The sequence below is a fragment of the Rhinatrema bivittatum genome, chromosome 6 (assembly GCF_901001135.1).
Source record: "Rhinatrema bivittatum chromosome 6, aRhiBiv1.1, whole genome shotgun sequence".
NCBI classification, from domain to species: domain Eukaryota; kingdom Metazoa; phylum Chordata; class Amphibia; order Gymnophiona; family Rhinatrematidae; genus Rhinatrema; species Rhinatrema bivittatum.
This window is the reverse complement of record NC_042620.1, coordinates 124,449,056-124,465,874: the sequence shown is the minus strand read 5'-3', so window position 1 is coordinate 124,465,874 and position 16,819 is coordinate 124,449,056. Positions and strand designations below refer to the sequence as shown.

The following is a 16,819-nucleotide window of genomic DNA, read 5'->3' as shown; positions in this document are numbered from 1 at the left end:
CTTTCTTTCCTTCCTGCGCAAACACTGCTGATAGTAATTATTGTTGTTAGTGGAAGGAGAAGAGAGGGAGAGGGGTAGGGTTAGTGCAGTGTGGAAGGCAGCAGAGAGGGGGCCAGGATGTGATACTGCAGTCTGAGAGAAGGAGAAGAAGAGGAGGAAAAAGGATGGGACAGGTAGGATGAGTGTGAAGGAAAAGGAAGGAGAAAATGGTAGGGTGAGTAGGGTTGAGATGATTGAATGGAGAGTGGTAGAATAGTGTGAAATGAGGGGAGGAATGGAGGGTTACAAGATGGATGAACATGAAACTTTGTAGGTGAGAGTGAAGATGGTTTGCAAAAACGAAGCTAAGAAGAAAACCTGATTTTTAAGAGCAGAAGAAAGACGTTAAAATGAGAAGAAAGAAGAGAGCATAACAGGATGGAAGAAAAATTAATGAAAAGTAAACAAGTGACAAAACTGAATTGTTAAATAATGTAAGATTATACATTGAATTGGAGTAATTTTTTTGAAGGACCATTTTTTAAAATAATAGATTTTTAGGTTGAAAAAAAACCCAACAAAAATATTCTCCGTTGAATTAGTCATGATAATTGGTTGAAATCATCTAATGGCACCGAACAGACCTTTCTCTCTGGCTCAGAGTTTTGATTGTAATGAACATGCATGAGTTCCCACGTGAGCACTACCTCATGAGCCTCTCCATTCTCTTTTTGTCTGCACAGTTGCATGGACCATTACCCTCTTTTTCTTCAGTTTTTTTGTGCTTTTTATGGTCCTTCCATCATTTTTATCTGCCTGATTGCCCTTGCAGTTTCCATAACAGCAGTTTAAAGTGCTAACCAAAAAATAAAGAAAATTATAAAATAATATCAAGATGCCTGGGAAGGGCACCACCTTGATTGCTTTTGGGCCAGCGACGGTGACCGAATCATGTTTCCCAATTGTTATCATTGTGGCAGAATGTAATAGAATGAGCAGAAGAACAGAGTGTCTAAAATGGCCGACCTCTGATAGGCTCTGGAGTGCAGGTACTGCTCTTCTTTCTGCCCTTTGGCCTCCAGTAAGGACTCTTCTTTTCATTCATCCCCAGGACCCTCGGGATCTTCTGGGACATAATAAGCACCATTCTGCTTTGGAGACATCTGCTTCCAAGCGAGTGGGTCACAAGGAGCATTTGGTGCTTTCAGTGCAAAAGACATTATATCTGGCATCATGAATACAGTCAGTGCAACCAAAGCCATCAAAGTGCTCTGTGCCATTGATGCAGCTGGTGCCAATAAAACTTTGGTGAGGGTGCCTTTGACGCATCTTGCTCCTTCAGCTTTGCCCATCTGATCTCTGGACAGTTCTGATGGTCCGGGTCTGCACAAGGAAGTTCCACTCAGATCCTTCCTTCCTAACTAGATAGGTCTCTTTTTTGTGTTCTCACCTTTCTAACCAGATTCCAGGACTTCTATGCCTCCAGAAGACCCTTTTAGGTTTCCTGTTGCCAGATCCAATATGCTCCATTTAGCCCCTCACATCTGCCAGGTCAGCAGTGGACCAATTCTGAAGCCATCTGGATGTATAATTAGAAGATCACCAATTCTGATTTCAGAAGAGGATGTTCCCACCCCACCACCACCCAATATCAACCCAATGGACACAGCATTCTGTCAACCAATTACCCAAGCTGGTAAAGAATGTCTTTATCTCCCTGATAGATACCTCTAGGGAGGGCATTTTGCAGCCAACCCTGTTCAATTTACCAACATTACAGCCTAAGGGAGTCCCACCCATGGAAGACCTTCTGACTGGTCCTTCAAACATTCCCACTCTAGATACTTCAGCCTGCCTCCCCACCACCACCACTACCACCATTATTGGGACAGGTCCTACCATGGAGAGCAACCTGGTGGATCCGCAGTCACTTTCGTCATCATCAAGGTCCTCGGTCTATTTTCACCTTACCTATGGTTCTGAGAGGGAGGGTTCTACTACAGTGCTATCTGTTGTCCCCTCCCCCACACTCCCAGAAAACTCCTCCCCACCTGAGGACTTCATGCCCTACTTGATCAAGCCACATGCAGCTATAGCAGTCTACCTGACAGACATTACTCCACAAACTTCAGGAGTTTACACTGTAAATTGTACTATTTCAAGGTTCAAACTGAGTAAGTAAGAAAATCGGGGTAAGGGTTGCTATTTGCTATTGCAGAGATTTAAGTGTAATCCAGATTTTAAAGCAGATCACTATTACTACTATTACTTAACATTTCTACAGCACTACACAACATACACAATGCTGTACAAACATCACCTAACTATATAAAAGCTGGATCCCTAAAGACAACGGACATAAACTCCGCCATAGATTCATGGCTCAACATCAACACTGAAGTCGCCAAAATCAAATGTCCACTCATCAAGAAAGAACTCAAACCATCCACCAAGCAGAAAGCACCATTGTACACTCCCGAACTGAAGAAGACCAAACTCCTAAGACAAACCGAAAAGAAATGGAGACACAAACCCACTCCCCAGCTAAAAGACAGCTTCAAGACCATACTATACATCTACAAAACCGACATAGATAAACCCAAACGCGATTACTACACTGTCAAAATACACAACCACCTATACAACCCAAGAACCCTCTTTGCTTATGTCAACAACCTCACTCAACCAATCCAAAACTCACTCAGAATAGCCAATCAGACAAACACCAGCAACCATCTAGCCCAATTCTTCAATAACAAAATACTAAATCTAATAGCAAAAAACCCCAACCCAAACATTGAGGTTACAACAGAACTACACACAAATAACAATTGGACTCATTTCGATCACGTTGCATCAACTGAAATTGAATCAATCATACAAAACATCAATCCTGCATCTCATCCCTGCCAACACCACCCCCCTCGCCCCCATTCCCAATGACAAAAAGATCATTCTTAGAGCCTTCGACATCACCACCAACATAGAAGTAGAAGCTATCCTAAAGAAGATGAAACCCGCCACACACTCCTCTGACACCATTCCCTCAAAAACACTCCTCTCCATTACACCCGCCATCACCAAACCTATTAAGGACCTTATCAACTGCTCTATTACCGCAGGCAGTGTCCCAGACCCACTCAAGCTGGCCATAGTTAAGCCCCTCCTAAAGAAACCCACCCTCGATCCCACCGATCCTGCCAATTACCGCCAGATTTCCAATCTCCCTTTCTTATCCAAAGTCCTAGAAAGGGTTATTAACAAACAATTGATGGACTTTTTAGAAGACCACAATATCCTCCACACTCTACAGTTCGGTTTCCGTAAAGCCCGTAGTACCGAAACCCTACTACTAGCCATGACAGATACCATTCTCAAAGGTATGGACCATGGAAACTCATACCTTCTCGCCCTACTAGACATTTCAGCTGCCTATGATACAGTCAACCATCAAATACTAATGACCCGCCTAGCAGAAATAGGTATCGCCGGTACAGCCCTCTCATGGCTCTCTTCCTACCTCACACACAGAGAATACATAGTAAAACTCGACAAGCACGAATCCTCACGCATACCCATCACGCAAGGTGTACCCCAAGGCTCATCTCTATCCTCCACCCTCTTTAATATTTACCTCCTACCCCTATGCCACCTCCTCTCCGACCTAGGCATAAAATTCTTCCTTTATGCGGATGACGTGCAGATCCTCATCCCGTTTCAAGGGTCCATAAACGAACCTTTGCAACGCTGGGAATCCTGCCTCACCACTATAAGCGCCCTGCTATCCAAGCTCCATCTAGCTCTAAATACTTCCAAAACAGAAGTACTCGTCATCTCTAATCAGCCTGAACGTTTCACTATCCCCTTGCAACAGGACACCCCCCATACTTCTACTACAGCCCTCTCGCAGACCCAGTTTGTAAGAGACCTGGGCGTCTTCATAGACCAACACTTGAGCTTTAAACCCCACATCAAATCTCTCCTAAAGGGGGGTTTCTATAAACTCAACATCTTAAAAAAACTCAAACCCCTCCTCCACACCAGCGATTTCCGTACAGTCGTACAGACCACCATGCTCACGAAACTAGACTACTGTAACTCCCTGCTACTAGGACTTCCTGCATCCACCATCAAACCCCTTCAGATTCTACAAAACTCCATGGCTAGAATCATAACCGGTACACGCAAAAGGGATCACATCACCCCCATACTAAAGGACCTACATTGGTTGCCAATATCCTACCGCTCTCAATACAAAACACTCACCATCCTTCACAACTCCCTACACAAACACAATCACATCTGGCTCGATGAAATGCCTCGTTACCGCTCCTCCGATCGCCCCACAAGAACAACCCAGACAGGCACCCTCCACATCCCACCCCTCAAAGCAGCGCACTCTACTCACACCAGAGGGAGAGCTTTCTCCGTTGCTGGTCCCACCCTCTGGAACTCCCTCCCCCCCCCTCTTACGCCAAGAGACATTTTTTCACAATTTCAAGAAAGGAGTCAAGACATGGCTCTTCCGACAGGCCTACCCCGACACAAACCAAACCTAACTTCCCCCCCCTCAGCTCCCCCTGCTCGACCTTTTCCCCCCCTGCCCCCCTTCTCAACTCCTCCCTACTCGGCCTCCCTCCTTTCACCCTATCCCTCCGCCCGACTTTTCTCTTTTCTCCTCCCCCTCAGCCTCTCCCCTATTCCTTGTCACCTAGCTGACTCTCCACCCTTAGCAGTCCCGCCCCCCCCCCCCGCTACTCCCTTTATATCATCTAAAAACGTATTTCCTTGTGATTCCCAGTGATTACCGACTCTCTACCCCTACGTATCTCTACGTAGTTAAAGAGATCCTTGTATAGTTTAAACCTCTGTACCCCCTCCCCGCCCTACTCACCCTGCCCCTCCACTACCCCCCTTTGCTAACCCTTTTGACCCCGTTTCCCTTCTATGCCGCCCATCAATTCCTCCCAACCCCCATCTTATTTCATATTTAAGTGAATACTTTTAAGTAAATGTCCCCCAATACCTCCTTAGCTCTACAATTTGATAGTGACTGTACCTATCATCAACTGTATATAGTTGCATCTATTCATGTTCTCTCACTCCTATCAGTCCAACCTTTGCCCTTCCCCTTAGCCCCCCCCCCTCCCACTCTTCCGTTTTCCTCCCTTCCCACTCCCCTCCCCTGTATTATTTCTCTATTGTTCTATTGTTTTATCTATTTATCATTTTTACTGTTTTATTGTTATATTGTAACTTTCCTCCTTTGAGTTTTTTGTAAACCGGCATGATGTGTTTCACGAATGTCGGTAAATAAAAGTTAATAAATAAATAAATAAATAAATCCCATTGACCCAATTCCTATAAAATTCCTTAAACAAATACCAAATCACATAGCCAAACCAATAGCAACCATAATCAACCTTTCACTCGACCAAGGCATCTTCCCCGATAACCTAAAATGCGCTACCATCAAGCCCATACTCAAAAAAAAAACCTCATCTTGATGAAACTGATCTAGCAAAAACTTCAGACCAATATCGAACCTACCCTTCATTGCCAAGATCCTCAAAAATATTGTAAATCGTCAACTCATTGAACACCTGGACTCCCACAATATTCTCTTCCCCGCCCAACACGGTTTCAGAACTTCCCTCAGCACTGAAGCACTACTACTCTCCCTCTCAGACACAATCTTCAGAGGACTGGACTGTAAAATCTCCTATTTACTCATCCTCCTTGACACATCAGCGGCATTTGATACTGTCAATCACAAAACGTTAATTCACAGACTAAAGGAAATCAGACTTCAAGGCACAACGCTCAGCTGGTTTAAATCCTACCTCTCCAACAGGTCATACAAGGTCAAATTCAACGAGACCGAATCCAAGCAAATCCCCCTCCCCCACGGAGTACCACAAGCTTCATCCCTATCCTCCACATTGTTCAACATTTACATGTCCCCACTGTGCAAACTCCTTAATGAAACAGGATGTTACACTTCGTATATGCCGACGATGTGCAAATCTTACTCCCAATCAAAGACTCCAACAAACACAAACTAGAGTGATGGAACTCTCACCTATCTTCAATAAAACACCAACTCTCGCAACTGTCCCTCACTCTCTATCACACCAAAACTGAAGTCCTATATATATATCCAGCAAACCCTCCCCACCACCCTTCACCGACCCCTCCACACAACCTCTTACAAACCAAACACTCTCTAAAGTAAAGAACCTTGGCATCGTGCTAGACAACCAATTAAACTTCAAGAAACACATCGACAACATACTAAAAGACAGATTCCACAAACTCCAAATCCTAAGAAAGCTCAAGCCACTGCTATACCCACAAGACTTTCGAACAGTTCTTCAGGCTCTTTTCTTTTCTAAACTCGACTACTGCAATGCCCTGCTACTAGGTCTCCCAGCCTCCACCCTCAAACCCATGCAACTACTCCAAAACGCTGCGGCCAGAGCTCTCACAAACAGCAGAAGATCAGACCACATTACACCCATCCTCAAAAACCTACACTGGCTATCCATCCCTCGGATGGATACAGTACAAGACTCTAACCATCATTCACATAATCCTCCACAACGACAAAACCAACTGGCTGTCCACCTCCCTTCACCTCCATACTTCCACACGGAATCTTCACTCCTCAAATTTTGGCCTTCTACAAACACCGCCCCCAAAAGCCACTCAATGGATATCAACGGGAATGAACACTTTCAATTGCTGGCCCCACCCTATGGAACAAACTCCCCACAGAACTAAGAACAGATCCATCCATCCAATCGTTCAAGAAAAATCTTAAACATGGCTATTCCGCAAAGCTTTCCCTACAACAAACACGAACCAACCCCGAACCAGGCCCTAACCCAGCAGTCAGGGTAAACACCACCTACAACTACTACACCTATGAATTTTCATCCTTCCATTCAATAGCTATTATGCTCCCCTTAATACATATCTTACATTCTGTTACGATTTATGCAACATAATTCCCTTGTTACTGTCTTCGATGCACCATATATCAAATGTTATTTATTGTTTATTGCTATTATTATTTATACTGTTTATTCCTTTTATTAATACTGTTTATTGCTATTATTAACACTGTTTTTTTACTCTTGTTACTGTTATTCTGACATGTTAGCTCTCTAGTCATTCCCTGTACCTGACAAAAGGAAATGCCTTGCTTCCTGCACCTTCAAGTTAGAAACATAGAAATGATGGCAGAAGAAGACCAAATGGCCCATCCAGTCTGCCCAGCAAGCTCCACACATTTTTTCTCACATACTTATCTGTTTCTCTTAGCTCTTGGTTCTATTTCCCTTCCACCCCCACCATCAATGTAAAGAGCAGCGATGGAGCTGCATCCAAGTGAAATATCCAGCTTGATTAGATAGGGGTAGTAGGGGTAGTAACCGCCGCAATAAGCAAGCCACACCCATGCTTATTTGTTTTACCCAGACTATGTTATACAGCCCTTATTGGTTGTTTTTCTTCTCCCCTGCCGTTGAAGCAGGGAGCTATGCTGGATATGCGTGCAGTATCAGTTTTTTTTCTCCCCTGCCGTTGACGCAGAGAGCTATGCTGGATATGCGTGAAGTATCAGTTTTTCTTCTCTCCTGCCGTTGAAGCAGAGAGCTATGCTGGATATGCGTGAAGTATCAGTTTTTCTTCTCCCCTGCCGTTGAAGCAGAGAGCTATGCTGGAAATGCGTGATGTATCAGTCTTTCTCCCATGCCGTTGAAGCAGAGAGCCATGCTGGATATGCATCGAAAGTGAAGTATCAGGCACATTTGGTTTGGGGTAGTAACCGCCGTAACAAGCCAGCTACTCCCCGCTTTGTGATTGCGAATCCTTTTTTCTTCTCCCCTGCCGTTGAAGCTATGCTGGATATGCATGAAGCATCATTTTTTCTTTTCTCCTGCTGTTGAAGCAGAGAGCTATGCTGGAAATGTGTGATGTATCAGTCTTTCTCCCCTGCCGTTGAAGCAGAGAGCTATGCTGTATATGCATTGAAAGTGAAGTATCAGGCTTATTTGGTTTGTGGTAGTAACCGCCGTAACAAGCCAGCTACTCCCCGCTTTGTGAGTGCGAACCCTTTTTTCTTCTCCCCTGCCGTTGAAGCAGAGAGCTATGCTGTATATGCATTGAAAGTGAAGTATCAGGCTTATTTGGTTTGGGGTAGTAATCGCCGTAACAAGCCAGCTACTCCCCTCTTTGTGAGTGCAAATCCTTTTTTCCACATTTCCTCTTGCTGTTGAAGCTTAGAGCGATGTTGGAGTCACAGTAAGCATGTGTATGTTTATTGAATAAGGGTATTGTGTCCAGGCAGTAGCCATCATTCTGGCGAGTCACCCACTCTTCATTGGCGGCCTCTTGACTTTATGGATCCCACAGTGTTTATCCCATGCCCCTTTGAAGTCCTTCACAGTTCTGGTCTTCACCACTTCCTCCGGAAGGGCATTCCAGGCATCCACCACCCTCTCCGTGAAGAAATACTTCCTGACATTGGTTCTGAATCTTCCTCCTTGGAGCTTCAAATCGTGACCCCTGGTTCTGCTGATTTTTTTTCTACGGAAAAGGTTTGTCGTTGCCTTTGGATCATTAAAACCTTTCAAGTATCTGAAAGTCTGTATCATATCACCTCTGCTCCTCCTTTCCTCCAGGGTGTACATATTTAGATTCTTCAATCTCTCCACGTACGTCATCCGATGAAGATCCTCCACCTTCCTGGTCGCCCTTCTCTGTACCGCTTCCATCTTGTCTTTGTCTTTTTGTAGATACGGTCTCCAGAACTGAACACAGTACTCCAGGTGAGGCCTCACCAAGGACCTGTACAAGGGAATAATCACTTCCCTTTTCTTACTCGATATTCCTCTCTCTATGCAGCCCAGCATTCTTCTGGCTTTTGCTATCGCCTTGTCGCATTGTTTCGCAGACTTCATATCATTAGACACTATCACCCCAAGGTCCCTCTCCTGCTCCGTGCACATCAGCCTTTCCCCCCATCGAATACAGTTCATTCGGATTTCCACTCCCCATATGCATGACTTTGCACTTCTTGGCATTGAATCTCAGCTGCCATATCTTCGACCACTCTTCCAGTTTCCTTAGATCCCGTCTCATTCTCTCCACTCCTTCTGGCGTGTCCACTCTGTTGCAGATCTTAGTGTCATCCGCAAAAAGACAAACCTTACCTTCTATCCCGTCCGCAATGTCGCTCACAAAGATATTGAACAGGACCGGTCCCAACACAGATTCTTGCGGTACACCACTTAAAACCGCTCTCTCTTCAGAGAAGGTTCCATTTACCATCACACATTGTCTTCTGTCCGTCAACCAATTTGCAATCCAGGTCACCACCTCGGCACTCACTCCTAAGCTTCTCGTTTTATTCATCAGTCTCCTGTGCGGAACCGTATCAAAAGCTTTGCTGAAATCCAAGTATATGATATCGAGTGCTCTTCCTTGATCCAATTCCTTGGTTACCCAGTCAAAAAAGTCAATCAGATTTGTCTGACAGGATCTTCCCCTGGTGAATCCATGTTGCCTCTGGTCCATCAATTCTCCGGACTGTAGATAGTTCACTATTATCTCTTTCAGCAGTGACTCCATTACTTTTCCCACCACCGAAGTGAGGCTAACCGGTCTGTAGTTGCCAGCCTCCTCCCTGTTCCCACTCTTGTGAAGCGGGACCACCACCGCTCTTCTCCAATCACTCGGTACCACTCCCGTTTCTAGGGATCTATTGAACAGGTCACACAGCGGACCCGCCAGAACATCTCTGAGCTCCCTCAATATCCTTGGATGAATCCCATCAGGCCCCATGGCTTTGTCCACTTTCAGGTTCTTTAGCTCTTCCCACACATTTTCACACATATCTTCCTTCCAGCTTGTTTTAAGCTTCCAAGTTTTTCCATTCCTTGTTAATTGTAACTTTGACTTATTCCTTTTTCCTTTGTTATCTATTGTTTACCAGAATTGTTACCTCAGTTTACCCTTGTTAAAATGTAAACCGATCCGATATGGTTATCTACTATGAAGGTCGGTATAAAAAACGGTTAAATAAATAAATAAATACTGTAAAAGGATTTTCATCTATTCCACTTCCCTCCAGTTTCTTGTTGTGTAGAGATGGTCCTTCTCCAGGGTATTCTTTAGTGAACACAGAGCTGAAGTATTCGTTTAATATTTCTGCCATTTCTTCGTCTCTCTCCACACATTTATCATTACCACCTTTCAATTTCACTATACCACTTTGGACCTTTCTCTTTTCGCTGATGTATCTGAAAAATGTTTTGTCACCATTTTTTATCTCCTTGGCAATCCTCTCTTCTGCTTGACTTTTTGCCAGCTTGATTAATTTCTTTGTCTCCCTCAGTTGATACAAATATTCTTCTTTGTGCTCCTCCCTTTGGGATCTTTTATATTTCTTGAATGCTGTTCTTTTAGCTTTAATTTTGTCAGCCACCTCCTTTGAGAACCAGATAGGTTTCAATTTTCTTTTGCTTTTCTTTACATTTCTAACATAAAGAGCAGTTGCCTTGGTGATTGCTCCTTTTAGATTGGTCCACTGCTGATCCACATCTCTCTCGTTCTCCCATCCTTTAAGTTCTTCCTCCAGGTACTTCCCCATTTCCTCAAAGTCTGTGTTTTTGAACTGTAAAACTCTGGTCTTTGTGGTTCTTTTCCCTATTCTTTTAGTGATATTAAACCATACTGTTTGATGATCACTGCTGCTGAGGTGGGCGCCCACCTGGACATCTGAGACATTATCTGCATTAGTGAGCACTAAGTCGAGTATAGCTCCTTCTCTCGTGGGTTCCAACACCATTTGTTATATGTAAACCGATGTGATATGTAAATCGAACACCGGTATATAAAAACAAATAAATAAAATCATGGACTCCAGGTAGCATGAGGTTGCTTCAGTTCCTTTGTTTCTGGAAATGGAGCTGTCTCCTTGTTTTACATATTACACAATACTTTCTGTTAGTTTGCAGATTTGGACATTGAGTTTAGTGAAGACTTGTCCTCTCAGAGCATAACAAGCTGTTTTTAGTTTTGGCAGAATTGCATGCAGATGTTGATCTCATTCTTTTCCTTGGACATCATGCATGCCACATTCATGACCAGCCTAAGAGGTATTGTCCTGAGGATTGAACTGTATTGTTTACTGCCTTCTGATTGAAATTTTCTGTGTCTATCATGTGATTGGTGTCTACTGCTAGGCTGTATTAGTAGCCTTTACACCACTTGTTAATGCAGCAGCTTTCTTTCTATGTGTGGTTAGGGAAAGCAGAGACTTTAAAGTTAAAGTGTGAAAACGCTTTACCGGCTAGATGAGAATATTTGCAAAATATGTAATGCAAATAAGATGTATATGTATATTTATAATATGGTGATGCTATTCATTTATATATTGATTTAATTCTGTTTTAAATTTGATGATTGCTTATTATGGATTAATTTCTATTTTCATTTGTTATTGTTTGTATTAGATTAATCTATCAATTTTGTTTTTAGATTTAAGGTTATTTATACTGTTAAGTTTTTTTGAACTCTTAAAATATGTATGTAAACCACTTTAGATGAGCTTTTGTTTGAAAATGTAGTAAAGAAGCTAAATTAAATAAATATATTCTGTTAGAGTTATAACTTCTTTGTAATGTTGCATCCCTGACTGCTAAGTTTGTGAGATGACAATATTTTTCCTTTCTCCAACAATTTAGGTACTTAGATACAAAATGCCATGCTGGATCAGACAAAAGGCCATTGAGCCCAGCATCTTGCTCCAACAGTGGCTAGTTTAGCTCTCAAGTACCTGGTAAATCTTCAAAAAGTAGATCTGCTTCTTGTTCCTCATGCAAGGATAAGTGAAGGCTTTTCCAAGTCTACCTGGCTAATAATGCTGAACATTTCTTCCAGGACCTTGTACAAACTTCTTTTAAACCCTGTTATTTTATTCATATTAAGTATGTCCTTTGGTAACAAATATGATAGCTTGATTGTGTGTTAGTCATTTGCTTCATAATTGGAACCTATTGATTTTATGCAAGGTGAGGTTCAGATAATGATGTGTTGGACATACTCTTTGAAGTATGTTTATGTATCTTCTACTATTACTATTACATAACATTTCTATAGCACTACATGGCATATGCAGCACTGTACAAACATCCACTGAAAAAGCTAAAGTAGCAGTCTGTGTTAAACAATTATTTTCAGCTAGCACAAATTCTGTTGGTCCATATATGTAGGGTTACTGCAAAGTACAATAATTTTTATTGTTAAGTAATCACATTTGAAAAGTAGCACAGTGGAGGGGAGTAACCTAGTAGTTAAAGCAGTGGGCTTCGAAACAGGGTGGTAAGCGTTCAATCTCTCTGCTACTGCTTGTGACCTTGGGCAAGTCAATTCTCACCCTCCATTGCCTCAGGAACAAACTTAGATTGTAAGTCCCCTGGGGACAAGGAACCACCTATACTATCTAAATGTAATTCACCTTCAGCAAATTGTCATTCTCCTGGCTTTTCTGTCAGCAGTATGTATAGGGGAGGAGGAAAGTAATTCTGGGTTATAGCAGTTATATCTGCAAGCAGATGTAAGAAATTGGATGTGCTTCTAAGAAATATACATCCTGCCCTCATTCATGGAAGGTATTCACGATATTTAGTTATGTGGTGATTAGGCACCTTAAATGAATTTGGCTTCAAGAATTGGAATAATAAAGGAAGGGAATTCAACGGTCATTGGTCATAAATATGGTCCTTTTGGATACCAACTTGCAGCTCATATTCCAGCTTGCTGTTTCATGAATGGCAGATATGAGGTATCACATCCAATCAGTCCTGACTAAGTGGAAGTGATTGAGTACTCTCATTAGATCAGAAAGATAATACTGTGGAAATGGTGTAAGAGAATAATGAGAAGAAAGAGAAAAGCTGTGCTGCCACTTTGTATCATTTGCCGTTTTGGAACTTAACTGTAAAGTAACATCTTTTGGGAAGAATGGGGGAAGTGAACTGATACTCTTTAAACAACCACAATCTTCAGTATTACTACTAGTTCCAAGTATTTATATAATGCTACTAGATTCATGCAGCGCTGCACAGGTATATAGAAGAGAGATTTCCTGCTTCATGGAGGATCAAATCACACAAACAAAAGGTTTAGGAATTTAATTAGTATAGAAACTGGCTAAAACAAAGCCATCATCAAGGAGAACTAGTTTTAGGATTTAAAAGCTGCCTCTAAAAGGTGTTTTGGTTTTTTTAGGCAGGAGTTGAGTGGGCTGCTTTAACTGAGAAAAAGGTTTCTGCCTTCTAACCATCTATATCAGGGCTTCCCCAATCTGTCCTGGGGACCTCACAGCCTGTCAGGTTTTCAGGATATCCACAATGAATATGCATGAGATACATTTGCACATCATGAAGACTCAGCATTTGCAAATTTATCTCATGCATATTCATTGTGGATATCCTGAAAACCTGACTGGTTGTGAGGTCCCCAGGACAGGTTGGGGAAGCCCTGATCTATATAATAAAAACAGACAGTGGGGTTGGGTAGTGTGAGGCAGGGAGGGAGGAAAGTTGATAGTTGTTGATGAGCAGTAAAAGAGGGATTTATGTTTGAGAGATTAAATTCAGACTTCTTTGTACTTATCTTTTGCAACATACTAAATATCACTTATATATTTAGTTTATTAAACTTGTGCCTGTCATAAAATCTAAGCCATTTACAAAAAAATAGATATATTTGTAAACAAGCAAGAAAATAAAACAATCATAAAAAATATAATATTGTCCCAGAGGACTAGGGGAACCGTGGGACCATTTACTCAAATAAATTGTTTCCATTAAATCCTGGAAGGGACTTTGCAAGTGTTTAAGGTGATTGTATTATTCTAACTGAACATAGGATTCATCTCCCAACAATGTATATTATATCAGATTGCCACTTCAAGTTTTTGTTAAGTAAACTGATTCTTTTGTTGGAACACCAATCACTGTGAGTGATCATTGGGAACTTCTAGCAAATCACAAGCCTATGGGTCTAGGAGAGAGAACTCCCTCCTCCATTTGGAAAAATTTGGAGCTGCACTGGTTTGTGCAGGAGCTCAGGAGCTCCATATTGACCTACCTCTCTATCATACAAGGCGCGGGAGTGGAATAACATTGATTTTCCAATAAGCTCAAACTGTACAGTGTGGACAGGGTCCAGGGCTGAGTGGGCCGGTCTAGCATTGTGACATAAATATCAGTGATTGTTCCAAATACCATGTACTACTTTGTCTGCAGCATGTAAAGAAGTAAATGATAATTTTAAATATATTTTCAAACATGAATAGTCTCATTTTGATTTCCCACTTCCCTAGTACAAAAATGAGTACAAATCCATTGAAATTGAGTATAGCACAAACATGGCTATGAGTGAATAAGCTGACAGAGAAAGTACTGAAACCCATGGATACATTAATACATTATGAAATCACCTAAATTTGGCTAATACAAGCTGCTGTTCTAAAAGTTGATTCTGTTATTTGATTTGTTTAGTTCCATTTTCTAAAACCTGATTATTTTTCTATCCATATGAGCTTGATATTCTCGTGTATGATAAATGTTTCATTTCAGTGTTTATATTTGTGTCTTTTTCTGTAGAATGTTGTTCCTGCTGAGGTATCACTTGTTTGTGTGGTAAAGCCAGATGAATTTTGGGACAAGAAGGTTACACATTTTTGTTTCTGGAAAGAGAAGGATAGATTAGGATTTGAGGTATGTATTATCAATGTTTTTATGTAAATCTACACACATCACTACCTCTCCTCTCTTATCTTTCTTCACCCCTCCTCGTGCACTCCACTCATCGGACAAGTCATTCCTACCTGTGCCCTTCTTCTCAATCGCTAATTCCCAACTCCTTGCTTTCCACCTGGCTGTGCTGTGTGCTTGGAATAGTCTACCTGAACTTGGATTGGCCACTGTTGGAAATAGGATACTGGGCTTGATGGACCCTTGGTCTGACCTGGTATGGAGAGTCTTCTGTTCTTATGCATCATGTTCCTCTCGCCGTGTTTAAATCCCATCTATAGACCCACCTTTTTGAAATTGTTTTTAAATCTTAGGCCTAATTATCTGCTTTTAGCCTCATTAACTAACTTTCCTTTCTTTTTTAACCATTGTCTGTCTTTATGAAATGCCAAAAGTTTCTTGTCCTGTATGTTTGTCTTATTAGTTTGTAAGCTGTATTGAGCAGGGACTGTCTTTTTTTTTTTTTGTACAACAGATCATATGTTGTGTAGTACTATAGAAATGTTAAGTAGTAAGTCAAGAATAATGATTACTCTGAACTCTTATATAATTAATTGAAATAAAACTCTCCTAAAATATGCAAATATAATGGCCTGTCTTTGGGTAAAAAATGATTATACTGGCATCACTTGCTTGTAAAATTATCTTTACTTTTAAAAAGAAAATAAAAGAACACTCATTTAGGCTAGGATTGCCTCAAAATGGAAGCTTTACTACATATTGCTAATTGCCAAACAATTTTTTACTACCCACTTTTCTGCCAGTTAGTTAAAATATTTTCATGGCACAAATTATTTTCGTTTATGTCCTTGATATAGGACCCCATTAGAATCCATGCATTGCTTCTAGAAAGTACTTACAAGTAATAAGCAAGATACATATGAATGCTTTCTGACCCAGTTCAGTTTCAATAAACAGTTACGTTTCCTAGTGTGTAGCAGATGGTCTCAGGACCAATGGGTATAGTGTGCTCCTGATAGCAGTTGGAGACTGAGTCAGATTTCAATCTGATGTCAGCACCAGTACATATACCTGTGCAGGAAGCTCTGCTCTTCAGTATTTTCCGTCTCCATAGCAGTTCGGGACTCTATACATGCTTGCACAGCGTTAGAGTATTCAAACCAAAGAAGAGAGAAAATTCCAAACAAAGAAGAAATCTTACCTCTCCAGATGAGCCCCGCTCTCCTGCGGTGATACCTAAGGGTCCCTCTCCCAGTTGAGAATTCCTGAGGTGATTTTCGAGATCCCTCAGAGGTAGGCCTCTGTCCGGTAGCCAGTTTCTGGCGTGGACTTAGCCCCCAGCAACGGGAGCAGCTGAGAGGCAGCGGGTGCAATACCGAGCGCGGTGGTGAAGGTACTTTTCCCTCTCCCCTTGCAGCTGGAGACCGCTCGGATCGAGACCAAGAAACGCCGAAATAAGGTAAGGTAGAAAACTTTTTCTAAGACTTCGGTCTCCGAGGCTTGGATAGCCGCACAGATCGCCAGCCGGCGTCTGTACCATCGGGTTGATCGGCCCAGTCCAGGCTATACCCCGAACGGATACGAGTGCCCTCCCACATGGAGACCCTTCGGGGTGGTCACCATCATGCTCGCTCTGTCCGCCTAACTGAGCCGGGCGCACAAATTACTTGTGCGCACAGCGGCGCGTGCATAGGTGCCATGCACACAGCTACGCGCACAACTGTGCCGGGCGCACAAGTTAAGGCTGTGTGCGCACAGTGTCGTGAGCATCTCAGTGAGTGCGCATCCTGGCCTACACACACATCTTTGGTGCACCCGGAGCGCATAACTAAGCCTCCCGGCGCGCACATTAAAAGCACAAAGCCATGACACTACCGGCCAAGAAAACCAAGGCACAAGCCCTCTGCCCAGCCTGCCACATAAGAGCTGCATAGCACGAGGAGGCCACGGCCCTGTGTCTACAGTGCGAGGAGGCCCTGGGACAACCTGGACAATGCCCTCCCCAGCCAGTACAGGAATCCGGATCCACCAATAGTACCCCAGATCTC

At 42.5% G+C, this 16,819-nt stretch overlaps 1 protein-coding gene across 6 annotated transcripts in view; it reads left to right on the top strand.

The window, feature by feature from the left end:
- The window catches only part of SESTD1 (SEC14 and spectrin domain containing 1), a 283,107-nt gene that overhangs the window by 119,376 nt on the left and 146,912 nt on the right, over positions 1-16,819 (top strand). For all 6 annotated transcript variants that reach the window (XM_029605904.1, XM_029605907.1, XM_029605908.1 and 3 more), the window contains exon 5: positions 14,661-14,774. In XM_029605904.1, the coding sequence (XP_029461764.1) occupies positions 14,661-14,774 (114 nt within the window). The remainder of the gene's footprint in view (positions 1-14,660; positions 14,775-16,819) is intronic.